This window comes from Jaculus jaculus, chromosome 5 (genome assembly GCF_020740685.1).
Source record: "Jaculus jaculus isolate mJacJac1 chromosome 5, mJacJac1.mat.Y.cur, whole genome shotgun sequence".
Classification (NCBI taxonomy): domain Eukaryota; kingdom Metazoa; phylum Chordata; class Mammalia; order Rodentia; family Dipodidae; genus Jaculus; species Jaculus jaculus.
Genome location: NC_059106.1, coordinates 44,170,874 through 44,197,167, shown reverse-complemented (window position 1 = coordinate 44,197,167; position 26,294 = coordinate 44,170,874). Strand labels below are relative to the sequence as shown.

Below are 26,294 nucleotides of genomic sequence, written 5' to 3'. Positions count from 1 at the left end.
TTTTGTAAAGAAAAATAAGGTTTTTTTTTTTTTTGTCTGAAACAAAACAAGTAAAATACCCTCCCTGGCTGCACAGGGCACCAGGCTGGCCTGGGGCTCCTGCCTGGGAGCTTCCTCGGGGCCAGAGACAAGGACATTAGGGAATGCAGTTTGGTTTTAATAGGCAAAAAATGAAATTTAAAAACTCCACATACCCACTGTACAAATGGAGACCAAGAGGCGCCACCTCCAAGTTGGAATCCTCCATGGCAGTTAGATTCAGGGTCCCTCATCTGGGGGGCAGAGGACAGCCCAAGACAGCATCAGGAGCTCCCAGAATGGGGTGGTGGTATTAAGAGAGGTCTCCTTCCCCAAGTTAAAAGAAAGTACTAAAAAGCACCCAAAGCTTAAGAAAACTTCCCTGGCAGGGAAAAGTTGGAGGCATTGTATTTCAAAGCACACACCTTACCTGGCAAAAATGTATAGAAAAATAAAATTAAACTTTATCCCTGAATGATAGTGAAGACCCTTCCTTCTGCCCCATGCCCCTCCCACCAAGTCCCAAGTGGTACAACACACGTACCAACACACATACACATACATGCCCAGGGCCAAGGCCTAGGTTGGGGGGATGGGGCTGACATGTGGCCTCAAGAGAGCACTGGTGAGGCAGGAAGGCCAGCCGAGGTGGCCTAGGGTCAGAGGTCACGTGGAACCCAGGTGGGGGCAGAACAAAAGGGGAGGAAAGTAGGGTCTCTTCAGGGTTAAAGGAGGTGGGACATGGTTGGTAGGGGTCCTCCAGCTCCTGGGAAACTGAGGGACTCAAGCAAGGACCCTGTGGGTGATGTGAAAGGGAGGGGCTTGGACAGACAGGGTAAGAGGAGCTGTAGTGTTCTCAGGGTCACAGAGATGCTTGCCAGAAGTACCCCAGCAGTCACGAAACCACCACACACAGGAGGGCTGAGGGGAGCAGGGCAGGTGCATACACAGGTTCTGAAGGGGCTGCCTCAGCACCCCAGGTTCCTCATCCGTTCACCCGATTCTAGTCAACAGTAAGGAGTAACAGACCCAGGTAGTCAGTGCCCATCCAAGGGAGGCTTGCACTCTAGAGTGGGCAGGAGTAAGGATGAGGTGACTCATGTCCCCTCGCCCCCTGGTGTCAGGGGGGTTACAGTATAAAGATGTGACTGCAGACAGGAGCAGGGCAGACAGCCTGGCCAACTCCTGCTTCAGTTACAGTAGTACTGGTGTCCCCGCAGGCAGGGCTGGTCAGCGAGGAAGGGACCCTGGGGCTGGGCAGCCTGTCCAGGATCCTTGGCTTCAGGGTCAGAGTGTGAGCACCAAATACAACTGAGGAGGTGGTGGTGGGCGCAGGGCTTGTCCTCAGACCCACTCGGCCCTGCAGTCTTGTCAGGTGAGGAAGGCAGGGATCCTGAGGTCACAGCCTCACAACCCAGGAGGTCAAGGGCCCTGGTGTTAGGGCACAGCGAGGCCCCCAGGGAGGGATGCTGGCATCGTGGAAGCAGCACCAAGGGCGAGGGGTGGTGCTGCTCTCTGGACGACTCGTCAGCGCAGGCTCTGGTACAGGTAGGCTGAGGTGAAGAGCGCATTGGCGGCCAAGCTCACAGCCAGGAGTCCCCGCACGAGAGAGGGGCCCACACGGCCTGCAAGAGTGGGACACTCAGTCAGAAGTGGTGTGGCCAGCACCCCAGTCCTCCAGAGGATGTAGCTAGAGCTGTGTCTCAGGACAAGCCTCTGGCTGACCAGGCCCACTCCTTCTCTCCAGCAAAGGTCTTCCAGCGGGAAGTACCTAGGACCCTCTGGAGGAGGCCACTGGATGCACCTGTGCCTCCCCTGAAGGTGGAAGATCTTCCCCGAGCCTGCATCCTAGGCAGGCCCTGGACCGGCTGCCTTGTGCTTACAGTGAGGGGTGATGAAGCCATCCATGGTAAATAACTGGGGGCTTGGGGGGTGGCTATCTGGTTCATTTCAGAGATGGAAAGCAGACACATGGGGGGGGGTGCATACTTGAAATCCTAGCGCTCATGAGGTAGAGGCAAAGAAGTCCAAAGCCATCCTCTGAACAAAGCCAGTTCTGAGGCCAGCCTGGGCTGTATGAGACCCTGCCTCAAACAAAAATGAGGGGGCTGGGGAGATGGCTCAGTCAGCAAAGTGAAGTTGGAGGACATGAATGCAGATCCCAGCACCCAGGTCAAAGCTGGGGGCAGCAGTGTGCCCTGGAATCGCAGTCCTGGAGAGGTAGAGACAAGAGAAGGCCCAGGGCTTTCTCAGTGTGGCTGAACTGGTGAACTCCAGGTTCAGTGAGAGATTGTCTCAAAAAACAAGGTGGGAGGGGGCTGGAGAGATGGCTTAGCGGTTAAGCGCTTGCCTGTGAAGCCTAAGGACCCATGTTCGAGGCTGGATTCCCCAGGACCCACGTAAGCCAGATGTACAAGGGGGTGCACGCGTCTGGAGATCGTATGCAGTGGTTGGAAGCCCTGGTGCGCCCATTCTCTCTCTGCCTGCCTCTATCTCTCTGCCTGTCACTCTCAAATAAATAAATAAAAAAAACTTAAAAAAAATAAGGTGGGAGGGCTGGAGAGATGGCTTAGAGGTTAAGGTGCTTGCCTGCAAAGCCTAAGGACTCAGGTTCAATTCCCCAGTACCCATGTAAGCCAGATGCAAAAGGTGGCGCATGCATCTGGAGTCTATTTTCAATGGCTAGAGGCCCTTGACATGCCCATTCTCTATCTTTCTCAAATAAATAAATAAACAAAACAAAATATTTTAAAAAATTAGGTAGAGAATGATTGAGCAAGACACCTGACATCCACCTCTGGCCTCATGTGCACACGTGCATACACATATACCCATGCATGCATAGAACATGTCCATTTTAAAAAGAACCTCCTTCCCACCCTACAAAGCAAGCAAGCAAGCAAACAACAAAAAGCCACAGGAAACAAAAAGAAAAAGCAGAGGCTCAAGTTACAAGTCTGTTCCCATCACAGCTTCAAGGTCACCAGATTTGTCTGATTTGGGGGCAGCTCTGGCTCTGTCAATTCCAGATGATCTTCCCAAGAACACGTGACTTGCTGGCCTGGTCACTACCTGTACCCCACCTTCCCACCGAAGAGCTGTAACTGGTATTAACCACTAACTGTCTCATGCCCTGATGTAATCCAGACGAGGTCTGCAGCATAGACAGACTCAGAGCAATGGCCTCACATCACCCTGTGCTGGGGGCATGCTTCTGCTGCAGGGCAGCTCGGCGCTGGCAGTCTTGCCCCTGCTCCACCCAGCACAGCAGACTTGGGCTACACCTGGGTACTAGTACGGCTAAGGAGCCAAGTTCATAGTGCTGGACTAACCAGAGGCCACCTGTGACGCTCTAAAGGTTTTCTTTATCTTAGAGCGTGCCACTGCAGGCCAGAGCTCTGCGATTCCCATGCCAGGAAGGTGGCTTTGGATCTGCTGCCCCCGGCCCCTCCACTCCCACCGCTGGGTCACAGACCTTTCCAGGCAGAGGTCTCCTCTGAGCACCCTCTGGTGGTGGTGTCCACCACACAGGTGGAGGACTGGGACGAGTCATCCTCTTTTTTGATGGAGTGGCTGCTGCAGGCACTGTCTCTTGCCAGCATTGATCTCATGTCTGCGGAAAGGACAAGCATCCATTGGAGCTCACAGCTCAACTCCCCGGGGACAGCAGTGGCAGATTTGCTTGAGGCCCAGTATAGGGTCCTGAGAAGTGGGGAAAGCCAGTCTGTCCCAGCCTGCTTTCCATAAATCCATGTACAAAGTGGAAAGAGTCCACTTACTTATTTTTTAAATGCTTGGAAGCATAAGACAGTGTGGGCAAAGACACATCTGAGACAGGCATAGGAAATGCGAATCCTTAAGGTTTTACAAAAGAAATAGAAAACCAGGAGCAAAGGTCACGTCCTAGAGGAACCAAGGTCACCAGAGCCACACTAGGGGACCAAGGTTGGTCCCCGCCTCAGTGTGTGAGGTGTTATCACGGCCCCAAGCAGGGAGCGGGAACTCCGGAGGCAGTACCCACTGCATACGTACCCACGGTGTGTTTTGGGTCCCGTGTGCGCTGCCTCTCGGGGAGCTGGGGAGACTCGGTGAAGAGGCTGCCATTGGGTGGGGAATGCTCCTCCGAGCTGCTGGGAGTGTTGGGAGCCTCTCCCGGGGGCGAGGAGAACAGCAGCAGCTTCTGGCCCCTGAGGTTGAGCCGGGCAGGGCTGATGAGGGGCCTACGGTGGCGCAGGGAGCCTGAGCTGGAGGTCACTGAGCTGGCCACAGAGGGGGCAGGGGAGGGGAGAGGAGAGGACGGGAGGCTCCTTGACAGCAGGGAGAAGTAATCTGTAGAAAGGTGACAGCACAATGATGACAGTAATGCAGGAGTGTGTGGCACTGATGTCAATGCTTGCCACCTGCCCTTTCAGGCCTGGTACTTTTCTCTCCCTAACCCATGAGACGAGGTGGGTGCAGGCTGGGAGCAGTGGGCAGCTCTGTGGGTACCGAGGGACAGGCCAGAGGGGAGGGGAAAGGAGGTTCCAAAGCCTCGGCCTGAGCCCTGGTGCCTCCTAGTCTGAGAGCCAGACCCTGACAAGAATGGAGCAGGCCCTGCCTGAGCTCAGCTAGCCCCGAGTCCTGCTGGCGCTGCAGCTACTGCCCGTCTCTACCCATGACGTAGCTTGAGGTCCTCCGACCTCAAGGTCCCCCATCTCCGCTTCACACCAGAGGAAAGCCAAGCACGTTTGCCTCTTGCCCAGGGCTGGTACTTGAACACAGGGCCCTGAAACTCATGCCTGACCTTGCTTGTGTGGAGCCCTTGCCCCTTGCCAGCACCCTGAAACAGCTTTTCAGTCTGTCCTGCTCTTGTTCTTACCAGAAAGAGGGACCTCCCCAGGCCTAGAGACTCGAGATGGCGGGCGGCTCCCACTGAACAGGTATCCTGAGTCTGGACAGAGACAAATGAAACACAGGTCAGGCCTGTGGACCACAAGCTGCCCTCCCCGCCCTTTAATTCTGTTTCCATCCTCCCTGCCATGTAGCTTGGTATTTGCTTTCATAAAAACATACACTTGGGCTGGAAAGATGGCTTAGTGGTTAAGGTGCTTACCTGCAAAGTCTAAGGACCCAGGTTTGATTTCCAAGTACCCACATAAGCCAGATGCACATGTGTGCATGTATCTGGAGTCCATGTGCAATGGTTAGAGGCCCTGGCATATCCATTCTCTACCTGCCTCTTTCTCTCAAACAAATAAATAAAAATAAGAATTAAAAAACATACACTTGGGGACTGGAGATGGCACAGCGGTTAAAGCATTTGCCTACAAAGTCTAACAACCTGGGTTTGTCCTCATTGCCCACATAAAGCCAGATGCACAAAGTGTAACATGAATCTAGAGTTTGTTTGCAGTGGCTGGAGGCTCTGGTATGCCCATTCTATTACCTTTCTCTGCTTGCTTGGAACTAAACAAATAAAATATTTATCTGGGTGTGGTGGCACTTGTCTTTAATCCCAGCACTTGGGAGGCAACGGTAGGAGGATTGCCCCAAGTTCAAGGCCCCCTGAGACTAAATAGTGAATTTCAGGCCAGCCTGGGCTAGAGAGCAAGACTATCTTGAAAAACAAAACAAAAGAAAAACACAGGGCTGGAGAGATGGCTTAGTGGTTAGGGCACTTGCCTGCGAGGCCTAAGGACCCATGTTCCATTCCCCACATCCCACATAAGCCAGACGTACAAAGATGAGACAAGCACAAGGCTGCACATGCCCACTAGGTGGCACAAGTGTCTGGAGGTTGATTTCAGTGGCTGAGGCCCTGGTGCGTCAATTCTCTATCTTTGCTGTCTGTCTCATGCTCTCAAAAATTAAAAAAAAAAAAAGAAAAACACAAAAAATAATTAAAAAATAAAATTTCATTTATTTGAAAGAGAGATGGGGAGGGTAGAGAATATGGGCGTGCATGCTAGGGCTTTCAGCCGCTGCAAATAAACTCCAGATGCTTGCACCACGTTGTCCATCTGGCTTACGTGGGCCTGGAGAATGGACCCTGGGTCCTTTGGCTTTGTAGGCAAGTATCTTAATCGCTAAGCCCATTTCTTCAGCTCAATAATGAAAACAACAACAACAACAAAAAACCCCAAACCATACACTTGACTGACTCCAGCTGCCATCGTAATTACCTATGTGGTAATTCCCATAAAATGGGAAAATTAAAGAAACTGGAGCCTCCAGTGGGTCATAGGAAGTCAGTGGGTGGTCCCAATCGGATTGCTCATTCTGTATCCTTTCATACAAGATGCCATTTTTTCGGTAACTGCAAGCCCCCACTATCCTCTCCCAATAAGTTTTGTTATCTACAGTCCCAAACAATGGATCCCACAGGGTACCCAACACAGTCTTTTGCTAAACCAAATGCACCCTCAGGGTTGAGGCCCCATTTCATACACCTGATGTTCTCTCTCTAACCATGGCTGACTTGGAGCTCCCCATGTAGCTCAGGCTGACCTTAAACTCTCGGCAACCTTACTTCAGCCTCCCAAGTGCTGGGATTAAAGTCGTGCACCACCACGCCAGCTTTCATGTTCTCTTAAAATGCCCCATCGTGCTGGGCATGTACAGGTCTAGAGAATGTCCTGGGTCCTGTAGTAGGCAGCTACTGCTCCACCACCACCCCTTCTCTCCTCCAGGCCAGCGCAGATATCTGAGACTGGATGGCCCCACAACCCAACTGTGCCTATCGGAGTGCCCCTCGGATCATGGTCTCTGTTGGACAGGATGCAGGATGAGGAATGAAGCTTGCAGACAGCACCCCTGGGTGACAGGAAGCCTGGGCCTGCTCTACTATGTGAGCCAAAGATCTCCCTTTGGAGACCCTGGGGTTCCACTGTCACCAGAGAACAGAACTCCAATGCCACCTCGGGCCTCGGCAGGGAGATTGCTTGCTGTACTTGGGAATGGGAGACCCCATCGCAAAGGAAGGCCTGAACTGGCCCTGGTACTGCCATCTCCCCCTCCCTCAAGAGACCTGAGAAAGAGGTCTGGCTCCCTGGGCACAGTCTACCCTTCACTCTCTAAGTGCCACTGAGTACTATCAACCGGGGCTGTGGGTGAGGATAGGGACATCTCAGCTGAGGGGTAAGGGTAACTTTTCCTCCGATCATCCGTCTCAGGGTGTGAGCGAACTGCCTGGGCTCCAGCTATGGTGGAGAAAGGAAGCCATTGCTGCTATCCCGATTCCCACCTCCTGAGCACCAGCAGCCACACCCGTGGAGTGCCAGCGCCAGGCCCCTGGCCTACTGGTTTCACTTTAGCCCGTCAGTCTTGTTTCGTTCCGCATGCTGAGGATAGCACGTGGGGCCTTGTGTACACTAGACGAGTCCAAACCCAGGTGCTCTCCTGCGCTCTGGTGAGTGCGAACCACGACGCAGGTGCCCTGCTAGCGGAGCTGCTCCCGGCTGACTCAGGGGCTGGAAAACCCTCACACGCTCCCTGTGAAGTACCGACCTGCACTGGAAAGGGAAAGGAGCACCACAGGACTGAAGGAGTGTGCCCATGTTGCCTGAGACCAGCAGAGGAAGCCAAAGGACCACTGGCAGCTGGGTGGGTAGTGGGTGAAGCCTAGTGTCCTGGGAGCAGGAACTGCTCTCTAAGCAGGGCAATTCCCTCCCTGCCTTCAGACTTGTGGAGTCTTTTTTGGTGCTGGGCTGGCCTCGTGAACACATGGTAGGTGCTCTACCAGTGACCCCCAGCCCCCCTCTCTCTATCTATCTATCTATCTTTTTTTTGATTTTTCGAGGTAGGGTCTCACTCTAGCCCAGGCTGACCTGGAATTCACTATGGAGTCTCAGGGTGGCCTCAAATGCTCGGTAATCCTCCTACCTCTGCCTCCCGAGTGCTGGGATTAAAGAAGTGCACCCCCACGCCCGGCCACCCCTCACTATATTTTATAAGCAAGTGTTGAGTTATTTCCTCAGTTCCTTCAATGTATTCAGGCTGGCCTCCAACTCACAGTGATCCTACCTCTGCATCTCGAGCGCTGGGCTTAAAGGCTTGTGCCACCACACCTGGCTTCTCTTACTGCAGTTTAATAAATCATGTTTTACAGACAGTTTCGCTATGTTGCCCAGGTTAGCTTCAAACTTGTGACTGATCCTCCTGCCTCAGCCTCCCATGTGCTGAGATTATAGGCATGTGCCACCATATTTAGCTCTTTTTCTCTTGTCCTTCCTCCCTCTCTGTTCCTTTCTCCTTCTCCCCTCTCTCCCTCCCTTCCTTGCTGGATGCTGAAGATACTCCTGCCTCTGCCTTCCAAGTGCTTGGATTATAGGTATGCACCAGTCCTGGCCCAAGCATGTTTAAAACTGGATGTGGACTTACAATCAAACCCCTGGAAGAGCCACTGAGAAAGGAGAACAGGAAAGAGAGAAAGAGGGACTGGTCTCTCCAGGGCCAATGAAAAGCAACCACTCGTCAAATGCGACTGACTCCAATTGATCCCTGCCTCTAGGACATATCTTTCAGGAGGAAGGAGATGGTGAAACCCACCACCACTCTCTTCTGAGTATTTTAAAGACATCATCTTATTTAACACACCTATCCACATGCATTCTCCTATGAAGCCCAGTTTGGGGAGAGAAATAGAATGACAGTGGTCAAGGCAGTTGCTGAATGGGCTCACTTAGGACAAACTAGTTTTGCAACAGGGGTTCCAGTCATCTCTGTGGCACAGTCCTATCTCATTAGAGTTGGTTTCAGCTGTCCGAGCTATCTTACCTGTGCGGGTCAGAGAAGGTATGGTTCCCAGAGAGAGGGCCCGGCTGAGGCGGCCTGGCAGAGAGGAGGGTGATGGCCGACGGGCAGAGCGGAACAGCTGCTGGCTGGTAAGAGGCAGGAAGCCGGGCGGGGTGGGGATGAAGAGAGATGGTGGGGAGACTGTGACGCTCGGGCAAGGCATGGCCAGGCTGGGGCTGGAAGGGAAAAGGCTGGCGGAGTCTCCTGTGAAGTACCTGCAAGGGCCCATAGGGCATGGAGAGAGGAACAGAGTGAGCCTAGAAGGTTCTGGAGGTAGTCTCAGCACAGCACAGTGGGGCCCAGATCCTCCCGGGGTGTGAGGTGGGCCTGAGTTGGGGACCCAGAGGAGGCGTGCGTTAGTTGAAGCAAAAAAAAAAAAAAAGAAAGCAGTCGTCCATTTGCGCCATTAGGAGCGGGTGGCTGGGAGGTGCCAGCATGACCCACCCCACCCTGCATGCCCCCTCCAACTCACAGCAAACTACCTCCACTACGTGTCTCGGCATTAAAGTGATACTGTCACCCTTGCCAACCTCATGCCAATCCCTCTGCTCTGAAGTAAATGTGCCCAGCCCCAAGCCAGACACTCAATGAGGTGCAACGGATTTGGGATTTTTCTGGCCACCTCCTTTTCTTGTGTCCAGAGCTGCCCAACAGCACAACTGAGCTCAGAGCTGCCCTGGGTGGTGGCCCTCAGCTGGGCTGGGACCTTAGAAGACACAGCGGAGCACTGCCAAGTCCCCCTGGACTGTGCCCTGTGAGGCTGCCTCCTGCCCTTTGGCCTTGCAGTGCAGGGGGGTGGTGGCCAGGCTTTGGATCCCCAGAAGAGGTTATGGGGTACACACTACACATGAACTTAGAAAAGACCTGTAAACGACCGCAAGGTTGCCCGAAAAGACAGGTGACAGTGTCTCTTTAACTTGAGAAGGTACAAATCACACAACAGGACTTGATGGCCCTAGGCCAGAATGTCAACCATGCTTCCAATTAAGGCACCCGATTATAGAAGGGAGAGGGACAGAGGCAGTTAATACATTAGTCTGCCATCTGGAAGGAGCTTCGGGTATCCAGCCTTACCTCGGTCCCAAGGGACACATGAGCCCAGCAGACAATGTCGACGGGTGGGGGGGCTGGCAGACTCGGGCCCAGTGGCGAGCAGGGACTAAGGTACCCATGCTGTCGCGGCTGAGGGCTCAGGGGACTTAATGCCAGCCAAGCTCTGTACCACTGCTCCCCCCAGCTACTTCTCAGTTTCATAAATATGTGGCCAGCTGTTGACTTCCCAGACAAGCACGTGACCCTTCCGAGCTCTTGAAAAGGACCATGAAGTCACCTGAACTTCAGAACCAAAGATGGGGCTCAGTATTTGGGGAACATGAGAAACCAAGGAAGAACAAATCAATGGAGGGCCTGGGCAACTAGGCCCAGTGTGTGTGCATCCTAACTCCACTTGCTGACCTTAAGGGCCTGCCCTGCTCCTTGCTTCCAGACTCTGGGGGCTGCTCTGTTTCTAAATGAAAAAAAGATTTTGTGGGCAGGATGTAGCTCAGTGGTAAGAGTACTTGCTGAGCATGTGGGGGGCCCTGGCACCAAAAGCAAAACAAGGTTTGTGTTCTCAGTTTTGGATTGAAAATACGGTTTGGCAGGACCTCATGGAATGGTCCAGTGGGGACCCTTTTAGGCACTTCAGGGGCAGCAGAGGTATGGCTGGAGCCCGGGGAGCACATGAGTGACAATATGGGTCTCTGTGCGAGGAGAGAACTGGCCCAGGGCTCTGCAGGCCTCAGAGCAGGTGCACACCCAGGCTTCTCCAGCAGGCGGCAGCAGTAAGCTACACTGGGTCTCTTCTGTCCGCCTTTGCCATAGCCAATGATGACCCTGGAGCGTGCAGCTCCCAGGGACCAGCAAGCAGTAGAGGACACAGTACACGGAGCAGGTCCGGGCTGGACGGCGGCCAGCTGGGATTAGAGGCTCCTAGCCCACCAGATCGGCACCAAAGGGAGGCTGGGCCTTGCCAAGCACACTCCTACTCCCCAGCGTTTGCTCACAGCTGGTTAAGAGTCCTATCTCACCAGACACAGGGACTGCACTTGATTTGGTGCCACTGACAATGTCAACCTGTGAAAGGGATCTATAGAGTGACACACCCTTGCTGTGACATGGGCTAGCACCATTGGATCAGAACAGGGTGGAAGCCTGGTAGAGGCTCAGCTCAGTTGTGTGCTGGAGGGTCTCTGAGGGAACCTCCTCTGCAAAGCAACCCCCAGACTGCCTGTGCGTTCAAACCCACACGGGGACTGGGAGACCCACACCTTGAGTCTTTGGATCCCCTATGGGTGCTGACTGTGGGGCCAGCATGTGGAGGTGTGACTCACTCATTTATGACACCCAGGGGAGCTGCGTGGGTGTCTTCCACCCAGCCCTGTCGAGAGCGCTCCTCTTTAAGCAGTAACTCACTTAGGTGGGAAAATACCAGGCAGGAGGGAAATTGAGGAGCTGTGGCCCTGAGCCACGCAGTGTCCTCACCAGATCTGCTCCCGACTCAGTCTCCTGTGCACTCCAGTGCCCCAACAAAACCCGCCCCTGCCCCCCAACCCTGGCACAGAAGCCCTTCTGAAGAAGTGTGAAAGAAAAAGGAATAAAGACGCGGTACCTGGTGCCAACCGGAATGAGCAGGGCCCGGGAGGCATTTATTGAAAACACAGCATTCAAACACATGATGTCTATGGCCAGCGGTGGTTACAGTGATTAGGGTCACTAGACAATTCTCCACAATTCTACTACACAAAACACGTGAGACCCTCGCCGGGTGCAGACAGAGAACACAGGCAGGGTGGGAAAGGCTGGTAGGGGATCATGGAGGTTGATCCTGGTGGTTTGTTCTAGGATAAGCATTACTGGGGAATCTGCTGGGCCTTGGATGGGGACCCCAGACTCAGGGTGAATCTCCCTGATTTTCTCAGGGATCATCAGCACCTGTACCTAAGATGATCCCACACTGATCGGGGGCCATCTGCTGGTCATCCCCATTGACAGGCCATAATTTAGGGGTGCCTGTACTTTCTCCAACTAGTGAAACTTTAAGGGATAACTGATTAATGTTAAAAAGTCACACAAAACTCTAAAAACGACCAGGAATCCTTACTTTGCCATGCCTTCCACCAGAGGGCAGGAGTGACATGCTTAGCAAGGCATCCTGGCCGCTAAAAGCTGGCTCTTAGTTCCATAAATAATTTAAATAAGCACACACGCGCACACACAGATGTCCTACCCCCATCTAATGCCAAGAAGGCGGCAATGAGCCTCCTTCAGGAGGACAGCTGTGATACAACCAAGAGATGCAGCCCAGAGCCCTGGCACCTCCCTTTCCTGTAGGCTGTTTCTTGGGATGAAGGGACAAGAAGGTGTTCCCTGATGCCTCAGCAGCTACGCCTTCCGCGACCACAGCCCACCACCTTTCTTCAGAAGGGCTCTTCTGCACTCAGAGCACACTGAACTCGGCAAGGCGGGGTCGTGTCTGCAGTCACACAGCTCACTGGGCACAGAAAGCTTCAAGCCTGCAGGTGTTCTCTAGGCTCACTGCGCTCACCCACCACGCACAGAAGCTGAGCGGGACGTGGGCTGCTAAGTGTGGAGGTGCAGAGTGTAGGGTGGCCTCTGAGGACTCTCAAACTTAAGTTCATGAGGCCCAGGCATGTCTCTCAAGCTCCTTATGGGAACTCCAGGCAGGAACTAACCGGTCTCTCCAGAGCTGGTGGCCATGTTGAGCGGTCCTTATTATGCATAATCTACTCTGGACTTCCCTGTGCTGTGGTGCATAGGGTGGAGGAGCTGGAAGTTGGGGACACACTCAGAGTGGAGCCAAGTAGTAGGATAGCTCTGGAGGGAAACCTACTCTGTAGCCACCAGAGGGCAACACACTAGGTGTGGCACAGCCTTGGCCCATGGTCCTGTTGGGGCCTCAGATATAGTTCCCAGGTAAAGACTTGTGGTACATATGACCAGCACCTCCGTTATAAGAGTGTCATGTGAACCACCTTCTGTGGCCCAAATGCCCACTGAATGTTCAGCACCCCAGGGTCCTGGTGTGGAGGCTACCCCTTACACCAGACGGCTACCTAAGGCTGAGGCAGCAGGGGCCTGGCCAGCACCACACAGCTGGCAAGGAGCTGATCCGGCCCCTCCCCTGAGCAGTGACTTTTGGAGGTGGCATCCTCAGGCAGCTAGCTGTGCCTCAGAGGGAAGCATGAGGCCGATGCTAAGGTCCTGCAGCTGCTTCCCTGGGGACTGATGGGTAGAAACCTCTGCACTTTCCACAAGCTGCTCCAAGGAGTCCAGAGAAGGACAAGGTAATAATAACCTGGTGCCACCGAGGGCCTGTGAAGCTCTTGCATCACATGAACGTGAACAAGGGCCCAGCTGCCAGGGCAGGGGTTGGCAGTGTGAGCCTATGAGCCTGGCCTACGTGGATACTTGGTTGCTCATGTGATTAACGGAGAGACACTGGGCCCAGGGTGCCTCAGCCCAGCTGTCCAAAAGGAGCAGCAGGCTTCTGACTATCCACGTGGGAGGAACTCTGGGAGGAACTCGGCTCACATGGTCAAGGCCGAGCCGGGCCCAAGAGTACAGCTCCACTCCTGGGGATGGAGAGTGAGCAACTGCACAGCCTCAGGACAGTCTCCAAGCAGAGAACTGGGTAGTGGGCCCAGAGAAGCAACCTGGTCCAAGCAGAAGCAAGGGGACAGATCAGGCAAGGGGTCCTCTGGGGGACAAGGCAGCAACCCTGTTCTGTCCCTCTCTCACTCTGCTGAGTGGCACTGGCCCTGCCAAGCAACCACAGTATCAGGACTCAGTGACTGCCACTGTCACTGCTCTGTGCCAGGGATGCAGATTTACACCCCCAGCCTGGAGTTACAGCCAGGAAGAGCTGTGACAAAGGGTGTGGGTACCTGGAGGAGCAGTAGGAAGCCATGGGTCAGAGGCAGGCTGCGTGGGTTCTGCCCATGTTCAAGTCACTGGGGTGGTAGAAGGGTCTTAAGCCAGAGGTGGTGACACTGGTGAGCAGCTACAGGAACTTGGGGAGCACCAAGGTTGGGGGTGGCTCGGTGGGGAGATCTAGTCAGGACTCTACTGAAGGGTGGGAGTGAGTAGGTGAAACAGTGTCCAAAGGTGCCTGCTCTGAGTGTGTGTGTGTGTGTGTGTGTGTGTGGGGGGGGGCAAGCCTTGAGCCTGTCCATCCGTCTGTCCTCCCCCCACAGTCACTGTTGCTTCTCTGACCTTCGGGGCCGGAACCTCCGTGGGCCCGTCGCCTTCCTTGTGGCCACAGCTGCGGTGAAGCCCACCAGGCAGCACAGGGACGTGGTGCTGAACTTCAGTGTGTCCAGCCAGCTGGGCGAGGCAGCCTGCAGGTACTGTTCGGCCAGGTGCAGCCCCAACAGCAGGGCCCACAAACAGGTGGAGAAGGCATCAATCCTTCGGAGCCTGTCAGAAAAAGCAGGGGCACGGGAGTGCCCCGGGCACAGGTCAGGAACCCGCACACTTCCCACCCTCCCCATCTACATGGAGCCCTGCCAGACAGGCTCCAGAGCTTTAGCTAAACCTGTAGCCTGGCCTGCAAAGCAAGGGAGGAAGTGGCACAGTTACCATGCGGTACCAAGCATAGATACAGTGCTCAGACAGGGCCTGTCACTGCCTGGGACAGAAGCAAGGCACAAGACCCTTCACTTGATCCTCCACAGTGTCGGCAACCATTACTCTGATTGAACAGACAGAAGTGTGAGGTGACTGGGCCCAGCTGGCAGCGGGCTGGTTCAGTGCTACACATACTTGCTATATGGCATGAATGTGTAGTCCTGTGTTGCTGGCCAGACTTTTAGGCCCTGGAGGACAGGAACAGGCTTGTCTCAGTGCATGATGAAGTTCAGCCCAGGGTTATGTAGCAGCAAGGTCTCTCAGCTCCCACTCCTGGGCAGCAATGCAGCATGCAAGCTCCTGCCCATCTGTGCCCGTGGCCCTCACGTACCTGATGCGGCCAGCCAGCAGCATGGCCAGTAGGCAGGTGAGCAGGCCCAGTGCCACAATGCTTAGCTGGTGGGTCTGCCCAAAGGCCCAGGCTTCATTCAGCTTCTCTGCTGCTTGCTCAGGAAGCAGGTCTAGCAGCTGCCGCCAGCCCTCAGCCCCCGAAGCAGTGCTGTTGTCTGGAGCAGCGGAGCCATTGCCTCCGGGTGGCAAGGCTGGCGGCAGGGCAGCCCCTGGGGTGAAGGGCTCGCTAGGGCCGTACAGCGTGGTGGACAGCAGGAAGGCACAGGCCAGGAAGGCCAGAGCACGGAGCAGAACCACCTGGACTGGGGCTTTCATCGCCGAGGAGCAGAAACTCTGAAGGAGGGAGAGATGGGTCAGCAAGCTACCTGCGGCCACCTCTGTGGCCACCACATGGGCGTGCTGGCTGGGACTCAAATCCTCTGCTTCCACAACTCTCAGCTTGGTGCTCAGGCCACTACCACCACATCCCAGCCACAGCTGCTGCTCTACTGTGACGTGACAGGTCTTTGTGGAGAGGGACCCTGTTCCTTTGACAGAAACCCTTCCCACACCCTTTTCTTCCAAGCAAAATTTTCCATTGTTTTTGTCAAGTTCTTTTAGCCAGAGCTGCAATAAACATGTACAAAAAAGCATAACAAAGAAAAAAATATATAGTAAGGGGTAAGAGAGGGGGAGAGGAGGGAGGGAGCACGCACACTCAGCGGGTGAAGTGTTTGCCTTGCAAGTGTGAAGACCTGAGCTTGATCCAGAACACACATAAGATGCAGCGCATGTGCCCGCAACCTGAGTGCTGGAGGGCAGAAACGGGAGGATCCCTGGGCTTGCCGACTAGCCAATCTAGCCTAATAGGTGAGCTCCTGGCCAAGGAGACATGTCTCGAAAGGAGATGCAGGGTTGGAGGGATATGGCTCAGTGGCTGAAGACATTTGCTTGCAAACAGACATGTACAGTGTTCTTGAGGATGACACTGGAGGCTGTTCTCTGGCCTTCAGAGCACATGCACACACGTGTACCATCAAAAACCCAAACAGGGCTGGAGAGATGGCTTAGCGGTTAAGCGCTTGCCTGTGAAGCCTAAGGACCCCGGTTCGAGGCTCGGTTCCCCAGGTCCCACGTTAGCCAGATGCACAAGGGGGCGCACGCGTCTGGAGTTCGTTTGCAGAGGCTGGAAGCCCTGGTGCGCCCATTCTCTCTCTCTCCCTCTATCTGTCTTTCTCTCTGTGCCTGTCGCTCTCAAATTAAAAAAAAAAAAAAAATTAAATAAAATTAAAAAAAAAAAAGCCCAAACAGTAATATTATTTGGTCTAGAAACCAAGAGACTAGAAAAAGAACCAAGGTTCTGTGGATGGGGGCCACTTGGCATCCTGCTGTGCAGGCATGGGTGAGTAGTGGTCAGGGACCCAACTACAGACTGGAAATGACAACCAAGTGGACCAGGTCACATCTTGGACATAAGAGGGTGTGGGCAGGAGTTTCCTTGTGCAGGAGGATTTTAATTTTGAATCTACTTGCTACTCTGGTTTTCATTTACCTTTTTTTTTTCTTGGCCACAGAAGCCCTCTACCATTGAACTTCAGCCCTAGCCCGTTTTTAAACAATCGGAGTATTACAGTAAGTATTATGGCAAACACGAGTAATTTCTGCCCGATATTCCTAAATCCTAACCCTGGCACTGCTGTGTACCAGGGGAGTGGTCCCATGTAAACACAGCAGCCTCCCGAGCCTAGTTTCCACACCTGTGAACAGGAATGACAGGGCCCCATGTACCATGGAGCTGTCATGAGCAACTACGGTGCCTCGAGATGCCTGGGGACAGTTACCCATGCCAAGGTACATCAACAACCAGTGTACTGTGATCCTAGTCACTCTCCTTGGGAACGTCCATCCCAGCTGACAACACAAAGGGCTCTGGGAAGACCCACTCGTTTCCCAGGAAGGGGGTCTCAGCATGCTGAGCCGGCCTCCAGTCACTGGGGTCCGGCCGAGGGCTTTTCCCACACAGACCCAATGCTCAAATGCTCCCTGGTCTCAGACCTGCCCGTGGGCCTCGTCAGCTTCCCGGCGCCTGAACTGGTGGCTGAGCAGCAGGGCGCGCAGCTGGCGGTTCTGGTGTTTGATGTAGTACTCCACAGCCGCCTGGCATGGGCGGCACAGCTTGTACATCTGCTCCAGGTGGTGGCGGTATACCTCAATCTCCTCGTCGTACCGGCCCTGGAGGTGGGGGACAGAGGACTGTGTCTGGGGACATCTGATTTCCCTGTCTGCTTTGCAGGTGGGACTTGGGTTCATGGCCCAGCCCTGCCATTTATAAGGGGTGAGTCCCTGCCCTGTGAACTGCTTCCTTGCCAGCTTCCTGGGAGGAGGGCCAACATATGGCAAGGGGCCCACCGGAGACACTAACACTAAAAGTTCTGTTGCTCTGGGGCCTCACCTGGAGGCCAGGAGTTTGGAAAGTGCTCTCTGCTTGGCCTCACTCCCTGGTCAGAGCTCCTAGAAGGTAAGTGAGTAGCAGGTGGCAGTAGCTCTGGGCGGAGACTCCCTAGACTCAGGCAGGGTAACACAGGATCGGGGCAACCAACCCTTCCCCTTGAGCCTGAGGAGACAGAAGAAAAACACTAGAGAGCCACTGGGTGGGTCTGGGCCTTTGTGGGAACTGAAAGGTTCTTTGGGCTTCTAGAACAGCCCAGAAAGCAAGTCTTAACCCAGCTCCCTCAGAGATAAGAGCACAGTGCACCCAATATTTCTGTCGGTATTGGTTGGGACAGTTATCACTGATCTCCTGTGGGGACCAAGTGTACCAAGAAACCCATCTGGTGCCAGGCTTGCCCTTTATCCCCCTTCCTGTAGACCTGAGCTCACTCCTGGTCACCTCTCCCCTTCCTAGGCTATATCCAGAGGAAGACAGGACCTTTGGGACTCAGCTGGAATCTGCCTCTCTCCCTCCCAGGACCCCAGGCTGTGCAGGACAGACTAGAGGGATGAGAGAGGGTGGCCCACATGGCCTAGGCTACAGCCCAAGGCCTCTGCCTCTCTCTGCCTAGGAACAAACCCTTCTGGCCTGGCAGACCCTGGGGTTTTCACTGTGTTCCTCCACACAGCAGCGACCATGTGACCACAGGGAGAGCAGAAGCTCAGCTCCAGCAGAGGAAGAAACCACACACCCTGGGAGGCGGGAGCTGGGCCTGGCCCGCACTCACCTCCTCCCGTGGAGTAAAGGCGGCCAGCTGCTTGATCTTGGTTGTCTGGTGGTGGCTGCACCGCCGGCAGAGCAGGACCTGGCTGCTCACCCACTGCTGGGGCTGTGCAGGGTCGCGGGGGCTAGGCACGCTGCTTACATGGTTCAGGTGCTCCATGTACTGTGCGGGGATCGGCTTGTTGTAGTCACCATTCTAGGGGAGAGGAGGGCTCTTGATCAGTGGGGCGCTCTGACCCAATGGGTGGGCAACCACCCCCAGCTGACTCAGGTAGAGGCCCACTTGGGCGTGCTCCAGGATTAAGGGACTCCTGCCCTGGCTGAGTGAAGCCACCCAACCCCATTCACTAGGGCAGGGTGTGGCTGGGGGTGTCCCTGCCCTCACAGGTTACCCTGGCTTTATCCCTCATAATCCCACTCAGTCTGCAAGCTATGTAGCTGGCTGTCCGTTTTATAAAGCTTCATCGTAGCTGGGCGTGGTGGTGCACGCCTTTAATCCCAGCACTCGGGAGGCAGAGGTAGGAGGATTGCCATGAGTTCAAGGCCACCCTGAGATGACAGAGTTAATTCCAGGTCAGCCTGGATCACAGTGAGACCCAATCTCGAAAAAACAAAAAAAAAAAAAAAAAAAAAAAGAATAAAGCTTCATTGTAAAGTCGCTACTCTCCTTCATTCACACACTACCTATGGTGGCTGGGTAGTCGAGTGGTTGTATCACATCACCTGCAAAGCCCAATACTTAATAGATAGCCCTCCGTAAAAAGCAGGCTGCACAAGCACACAGACCTGGACTTGAGCCCTAAACCCGCCACCTGTCACGGCAAGTAGTGGTGAGCCTGTGGTCAGAGGTCACAGTTCCCTGCACCTGGTCATCCTCTTCAAACGAGGAAATGGTGCCAGGACGACAATAAGGCTCCAGTGAGCTGGCATGTGAGCGTGCGGCTCAGGGTCACATCAGGAGCCCCAGCCCCACCACTGTCCACCCGCCTGCAGACCGCACCTCCTGGAAGCCGTTGTACTGCTCGCAGTGGGGACAGTCCCAGCAGTTTCGGTTCCCATAGGGCACCAGTGTGTCGTGGTTGCAGAACCAGCAATTGACCACCGTGTGCGTTGGCTTCATCCTGTGGACCGGAGACAGTGGAGTCAGCCTGGAATGCTTTGGTGCCTGACAGAGACACAAGCCCTGAGCCAGGTTGAGGAAGTACAGGAGGAGGGATGGAAGGCGGAGATGCAGGCCCAGCTACAGAGGAAGTCATGCCCCAAGGGAAAGGACCATAGCTACAAAGCACTTCCCAAGAGGCAGCCAGAGACGGGCGCTTCGGCATGTCCGCACGGGAACCCAGGGCTACCAGCCCTTGGAGAGCTGCAGATCGTACATGGTGGGGGAACAGGGCCAGGGCTGGCCAGAACAAGGGGCCAAGAGGGACACAATTCAGGACTGTCCCTCCCCCAAGAGGATCTGTTCTCAGGGTACAGAAGAGGTGTTTCAGGAGAACTTCTAGAGTGAATGAAGGGAGCCTCCTGTGTTCCCCAGAGAAAGTCCCTGGAGGGTGACAGCCAAAGAGGCCAAGGGTAGGGACTAGTGACAGCTGCTCAGCCAGGGCCACAGTGGGCCTTGCTGGCCACACATGTGGTGACAGGTGGGGGCTGCAGGATAATCCTAGCCCAGACACTGGGGGATCTGTGCTCTGGGCCCTCCTCCATCTGCCCTGCTGCTGGCTGTAGGGGGAGGCACACAACTAACTCAACAGATCCAGTCCCTGGAATCTAGAAACAACACAGGCAGCAGCTGCTGAGGCCTCAGGGTCCTGACCTTGCCATTCCTGCCGGCTGCCCTCTCTCTGAGGCCCCAGCCAGCTCTGGGGGCAATGCCTGGGTCTGGACAGAGTAGGCAGCCACCACACACAGGTGGCCCTGCTGCTCAGACAGTGTGGCCCTCCGGCTTTTCAACTGTTTCATACTGAAACAGGAGGAGGGAGCAGAGTCCTCAGCTACGCCAATGTCTAGATGTGTACCCCCAGGAGGGTCCCACCTGCTGATCTCAGTCTGTAAGCCATGGCAGTAAAGTGGGCCAGGCGTAGCACCCTCTGCTTCTGTATGTTGCATGGATGCAGTGACATAAGACACCAGGAGCTTTATAAAGGAAAAGGGAAGTTCTGTTATTATGCTGACCTGCTTGTCAGGGGTCCAGGCAGCCCAGCCAGCTGCTCTCCTCCTCCCTTCCACCAATTGTGGAAAAGTTAAGGGGATTCTCCTAGCACCTGTAAGCTGAGGACAAGAACACTTCCCTCACAGGAACCAGAACACAGCAGAAGAAATGGAACCAGAACTTAAGGGGAAGGTCCAGAGGAGTCTAGGCCACCCCAGCAGCCTCAGGCCCATCTCCCCTCCTATCCCAGCTCAGGCCTCATCCCTCACAATGAGCACAAAGGACCACCACATCTTATCAGCAATGCAGGGCCAACAACAGGTAAAGCCTGAAGACAGCATACTAGGCAGAGAACACTGTGCCCATGGGCGTGGTGTCCATGGATGGTCACCTTACCGCCTGGAGCTTTATTCCCTCACTTGTCAAATGAGAACACAGAGAGTCTCTGCCCCAGAGAGGCTGCTGGGAGGGAGGACTCAAGCAGAGGGAGGGCCGAGAAAAGCAGCGGGCTGAGCGGGCGGCCAGCGCCGCTTCACAGGTCCCAGCGATGTGGAAAGCCGCAGGGCTGGCTGTGGCTGGAGGTTTGGAACCTCACCACTGCGGTGGGTGCCCACATTTGGCATTCCTAGGTAATTAAACACTTTGTTAATTTGTACCTCTTTTATAGGTCTGTTTGTAATCATGTGCAAGGCATGCCAGATGGCCGGTACCCAGGCAGCACAGCCTCTTTCATCTGCCCCCAGAGCCTAGGTTCCTCTGGGAGGTTCCCACTACCTCCTGCCACCCAAAGGCCCTTCTGCCTTGTTCCGTGCCCTGTGCCTGCCTTGGGGACCAAAGACAGGCAAGCGGGGAGCCCCTCCCTCCCAGGAAGCCATCATTTCTACTCTGGGTCTCCGGCTCTGTTGCTAAGGAAATGGCTCCTGGCCTCTGGAAGGAGCCTGGTTCTGGAAGTGGAAGGGGAGGGATTAGTGCTCCCTTAAGAGGCTAATCTCTGGTAGAGCTATGGGGGTGTTTTCTTATGCCCAGAGCAACTGCTGCCCACCTTGGGTGGGGTGGGCCCTCCATTCTAGCAGTTACCTCCTTCTGGGCAGCCCCAAGAGACGTGTGGACAGGAGCAATGGCAGGTGGTTGGAATCTCAGATCCCCTCACCAATGCTGTCACATTCAAGGCCTCTTATGTCAGACCCATGGGTGAGGGGGAAAACAGCCCCACCTAATAGCCAACTGCACAGTTCCCATGATGCTCTTGGGGAAGGCTGGGCAGTCCAGGCCACAGGACCCAGCTCCTGTCTGCTGGTAGGAACCAGACTAGGCTGGCCCAGCTTTTGCTTAAATTTCCCCCACAAGGCCCCTGGCCACTTCTCTTCCTCCAGCCAACAGCCTCTGACCACAGCTTGGCTGTGACAAACCACACGTAGTGGATGAGGTGGAGGTGATGAGATGGAACGACTCGACAGAGACTACTCGCATCTAGTGCTGTTCCAGACCATGAAGGACAGGGTGAGTGGCCATGGTCAAGCCAAGGGCACGTTGACATGGGTGGGTATGGGGCTCGGGAGCCACTCTCCCCTTGATGCTGCACTCTTGAGGGTGCTAGAGGAACCCGAGACAGCTGCATGTTCTGTGTCTGCCTCTCATCCGCTCACAACACACATAAAGGAAACACGAACACGCTAGCCTCCGTCACGAACACCTAGGTAGGACAAAACTGCCCCAACATCTCACCAATTCCCATGGGTGTGGGTCTCTTCTACAGAGGGCTATCTCTTTCAGTTCCTTGGCACAGGAACTGATCAGGTGTGTCCCAGTGCTGGGTCACACAGAAGATACCAGTTGGGGTTCAGCTGTCCCAGGGAGTTCTGAGTCTGTCTGTGGGAGGCCACTGTGTCCACCTCTCTGCAAAGGGCCTGAGAAACTGTTCCAGGGGGAGGTCAGCCTTAGGGTTGGAGCTCTGCCTTTTCCAAGTGTGACCTCATTCAACAGGAAGTGTCCAAGGAGATGCATCCTGGGCTTCCTCAGCAGTGGCACGAATTGCAACTGGTCACTGCCTGGACAGAGGGGTCACCACGCTGCCCGTCCCAGTCTCACAGCAATGTCACTGACATGAAGACAGAAGACAGAAACTCCAAATCAATCCCTCTGGGGACAGAGTCAGCCATAGGATTGCAAAGATGAAAGATGAGCACTGGGACCTAGACACAAGGGGAAAAGTACAATTCACAAGGGCAGGTGCCATAGGGGAGTGGCCAGTCAAGATGCAGGGCATAAGGCAGGAAGGGAATCGCGTGAGATGCACACTCAGGGAGCCATGTCCACTCAGTTCCAGTGAGCAGCCCAGTACAGTGAGCGGCCAGGTGTGCTGTGATACCAGTGTCTGCTAGAGGGACTCTGAATGCAGGGACAAGCTCTGCTACCTTTCTTGGAGCCTGTGTCCTCCTTACCCCCAAACGAAGAACAAGACAATCCTGATAAATACCAACAGATGCCATTGGCTACCCAAGCAGGACAGTGAGGGGCCCAAGGCACAAATCCTGGACACATCATGCAAAGGGACATGACATGCTTGAGCAGCAAGATTAAGGGGTGAGCTGGCATATGAAGTGATGGGCCGTCACAACAGCCTTGATACATGAAGGGGAAGCCCAGTAGGTGGGATTTGGGACCTCTGTTGACCGTGGACAATGGCAGAAACAACTCGGCTGGCCGTGCAGTGTGATGCAGGCATGAGGCAAAGCTCTGTAACGGCGGGTGATGTGAGGTGGGCTTCCTTTCCCAAGCACTAAGAGTAGGGTACAGGTGCTCACAGTCCATCACGGTGCTGGCCTGGCAGCTGCTCCCACCTCTCACAGGAACTGTGGCAAGAAGACCCCATGAGTGGGGAGGCAGGCTGTCCCTGAGTGGAGCTCTGGAGGACTTCAGAGAAGCAACCATGTCCCTGTGCAGAGCTCAGGGGACACACCCTCCATAGGTCCTCTCAGGACCACTGTCCTGCTTTCTGTTATCTTGCTCCTCCATGCTTGGGCCTGTAAATCTCACTCAACCAAACCACCTTCCAAACACTACTCTCCTTGTAAATCCCACCACCCCACCAACCAGGTCATTCACAACCATCACCAGGGTTACTGAAGAATGCAGGCTCCTTCAAGGAGGTGACAGTGGCCAAAGTACCACCTCCAGATGAAACCCAGTGCTCAGGGATACAACATGGAGCATTCTAGGAAGGACTGACATTTCTCTGACCAATCAACAGCAACCATCTTAACTCTCTGCCTTGACCCTCGTGTCATCCAGGGCAGGACTTCTGCGCAACCCTGTGGCACTCACTGTAAATCTGCCCAGCACATTTCTATCTCCAGCAGAGGACAGGCCAGTAAGGGAGACATGAACAGTGACCCAGTCCAGGCCATATCCACATCCAGCCTCACTCAAGACAAGTCAGCAAGTACTGGCTCTGCCTTTGCTCATTTGCACCATCCTGGGCTGGCCAAGAGGCAGTGGCATCCAGAAAGATCCCAGGCTCTGGACCAGCTCTACTGCCCAAAGGTTCTGGGGATGCAAGCAGCTATACATGAAATGGCCAGTGACATAAAAATGACCAGTTGAGGGCTGGCAAGATGGCTTAGCGGTTAAGGCATTTGCCTACAAAGCCAAAGGACTGAGGCTCGATTCCCCAGCACCCATGTCAGCCAGATGCACAAGGTGGTGCATGTGCCTGGAGTTTGTTTGCAGTGGCTGGAGGCCCTGGCGCCCCCATTCTGTCTTTCTCTCTGTCAAGTAAGTAAATAAAAATAAAAAATATTTGGAAAAAAAAAGACCAGTTGACCTTACAAACCCCTCCAGGTTTCAGAAACTGGTTAGGAACATGACATGTAGACTTTGGTTGAGGGATTTTTCTTAAGTCAGACACCCTCAGTTTCCCTGGGAGGGGGCCCCTCCTCCAGATGCTGACACGCCTCCCACCCCTTCTTCTGTCAGGAACCCTAGGTGACTCACCCATCCCCAACTCCCTTTGAAGAGTGAGGCTGGGTTAAGGGGACTCATCAGCCAGGCTACCTAGGTTCAAGCCACCCCTCCGATTGAGGCTGGGTGACCAAGGACTAGTCTTTTTGCTCCCTTTGCACATCTCTGGTTGTCCCTAAGATGTTGTCACAAACCTCTCTTTTTTCCTGTCCTCAGGGAAGCTGGATCCAGCGGGGAAACAGATGATTATCCCCTACACCCTAATGAATAGAGAGGGTATTTCATGGAGGCTGATGGGGAAGTCCAGCTTTAACTGACAGGGCCTGCATGACCTGAGCCCGGTCAGGGCTTGAACATAGCTCTTACCCACTTTCCAAGGCGCTCCAGTGTTTAGCAGCCCAGGGGTTAGGAGTGCAAGCTCCAGTAGTTCACACGTACCTCTCCTAATCATTTAGCTCTTACTCTCTCGGCTTTTCCAGGGTTAGCAGGGGCTGCTTGTGCAATGCACCCGTGTTCAGAGTTTATCTCCCGAGCCACCGTGCGCCAGCGATCATCACCCTAGCCAATAGGGTGGTGAGGCCAAGGGAGAGGGATCCAAGGCCAGACCGCCAGGGGGCGGTGGCTACCGCGCGCGCACAGTCCTGCAGGCTGCGGGGGGCGCGGGCCTGGGTGGGAGGAGTAAGTGGGCAGCCCCCGCGCTGACCGCTCCGCCCAAAGCCACCTTCTGGAAGCCCCTCCCCCAGGCAGCCAGCCTCGGAAGCCGCTTCCCGACTCCCAGACCCCGGTGTTGGGTGGTGGGGGGCGGGGAGGGCGCGCAGAGGGGATCTCGCGGGTCCCCCAAGCAGGCCGGGTCCGCGCTCAGGATTCCGCGGGGGCCTAGCGGCGCTGGAAGGAGGCGGGGGCGGGGCTGCGGCCGGGGCCGCGTGCAGCCGGGCCGCGCACTCACCTCCGCGCGATCCGGTAGAGCAGCACGCCGGCGGCTGCGCACGCCGTGACTCCCAGGCCGCCTGCCAGGCCGGCGGTGGGGCAGCTGGCCAGCAGCGCGCTCACTCCTTCCATGGTCCCCGCGCAGGCAGGCAGTCAGGCTGGCAGGAAGGCGAGCGGGCAGCGTCAGCGGTGGGCTGGGGGCGCGGGCAGCAGACGGGGATTACGGGCGGCGGCGCGCGCCAGCTCGCGCCGTGACCTTCGCCGCTTTGTAGCCGGCGCGGGCCCGCCCCTTGACTCGGCGCGCTCCCGCCGCGCAGCCAATCACAGCGCGGGGCGAACCCTGGTGGGCGGGGTGTCGGCGGAAGCGCTGGGTGGTGGCTCAGGGACGCCACCCAGCGGAGGAAGACGGAAAGCGGCGCGCTCAGCCGGGAGGGAGCCCCGCCTGCCAGCGCACACACTGGTCGTGGAAGATTGGAAGATCCGGGATGAGCTCCAGCCGCAGAGTGGGCCAAGTCCTGCGGCGGGGGGCATCTCGGGCGTACGCATTTGCTTGTCAGCAGTTCTTTCCTCTCGTTAAGCCTGTCTTCGTAGTGCTTGGCCTGCGCAGCTCCTGAAGCCACAGTGGTTAAAAATTAGCCTGTTAGAAATACAAGTGTCCAGAGATGGGGTCGAGGTTGAATGATCACAGGATAGCTGGATGGATTTCGGGAGGTAAAGGAGCCATAGAATTGGTTAAGCTGGAGGTATTGGCCTGGAGGCATGACACATTAAAAAAAAAAGCCACATGGAGGGCTGGAGAAATAATAGCTGGGTGGTTCAGGCTGAGAAAAGGCTCTTGGCTGCTAAACTGTAACCCAAGTTCAATTCCTCAGTACCCACATAAAGCCAGATGTACAAAGTGGCGCACTCGTCTGGAGTTTTTTACACCTAGAAGCCCTGGTGCGCTCGTTCTCTGTCTCTTTTTGCTTGCAAATAGATTAAAAAATATTATTTTTTTTAAAAAAGCCACGTGTAGACAAGTTTTGTAATATGCTGTTTGAATGAAGCCTGAAGGTAAAAAAAAAAAATACCACTTGAAATCTATTACCTCAGAAGGAGGGATTGGGAAGTCACTTTATGGTAGTTTCAGTATTGATTTGGGCTAAATTCCTAGGCAAGGCAAACTAATACAAAATACTCATATCTGGGCTGGAGAAATGGCTCAATGGTTAAAGGCGATTGTTTACAAAGCCTGAT

General features: G+C 54.9%; 1 protein-coding gene across 1 annotated transcript; it reads right to left on the bottom strand.

The window, feature by feature from the left end:
* On the bottom strand, window positions 1-25,240 carry Tmem201 (transmembrane protein 201). Its single transcript, XM_004657669.2, has 11 exons — window positions 25,078-25,240; window positions 19,023-19,143; window positions 18,027-18,218; window positions 16,864-17,040; window positions 14,810-15,162; window positions 14,065-14,268; window positions 8,773-9,005; window positions 4,877-4,948; window positions 4,051-4,347; window positions 3,494-3,631; window positions 1-1,643 (listed from the first exon to the last, which is right to left on the bottom strand). Exons 1-11 carry the CDS (start codon window positions 25,188-25,190, stop codon window positions 1,546-1,548), a joined length of 1,998 nt encoding a protein of 665 aa, XP_004657726.2. The 5' UTR covers window positions 25,191-25,240; the 3' UTR covers window positions 1-1,545.
* Window positions 25,241-26,294: the final 1,054 nt, after the last annotated feature.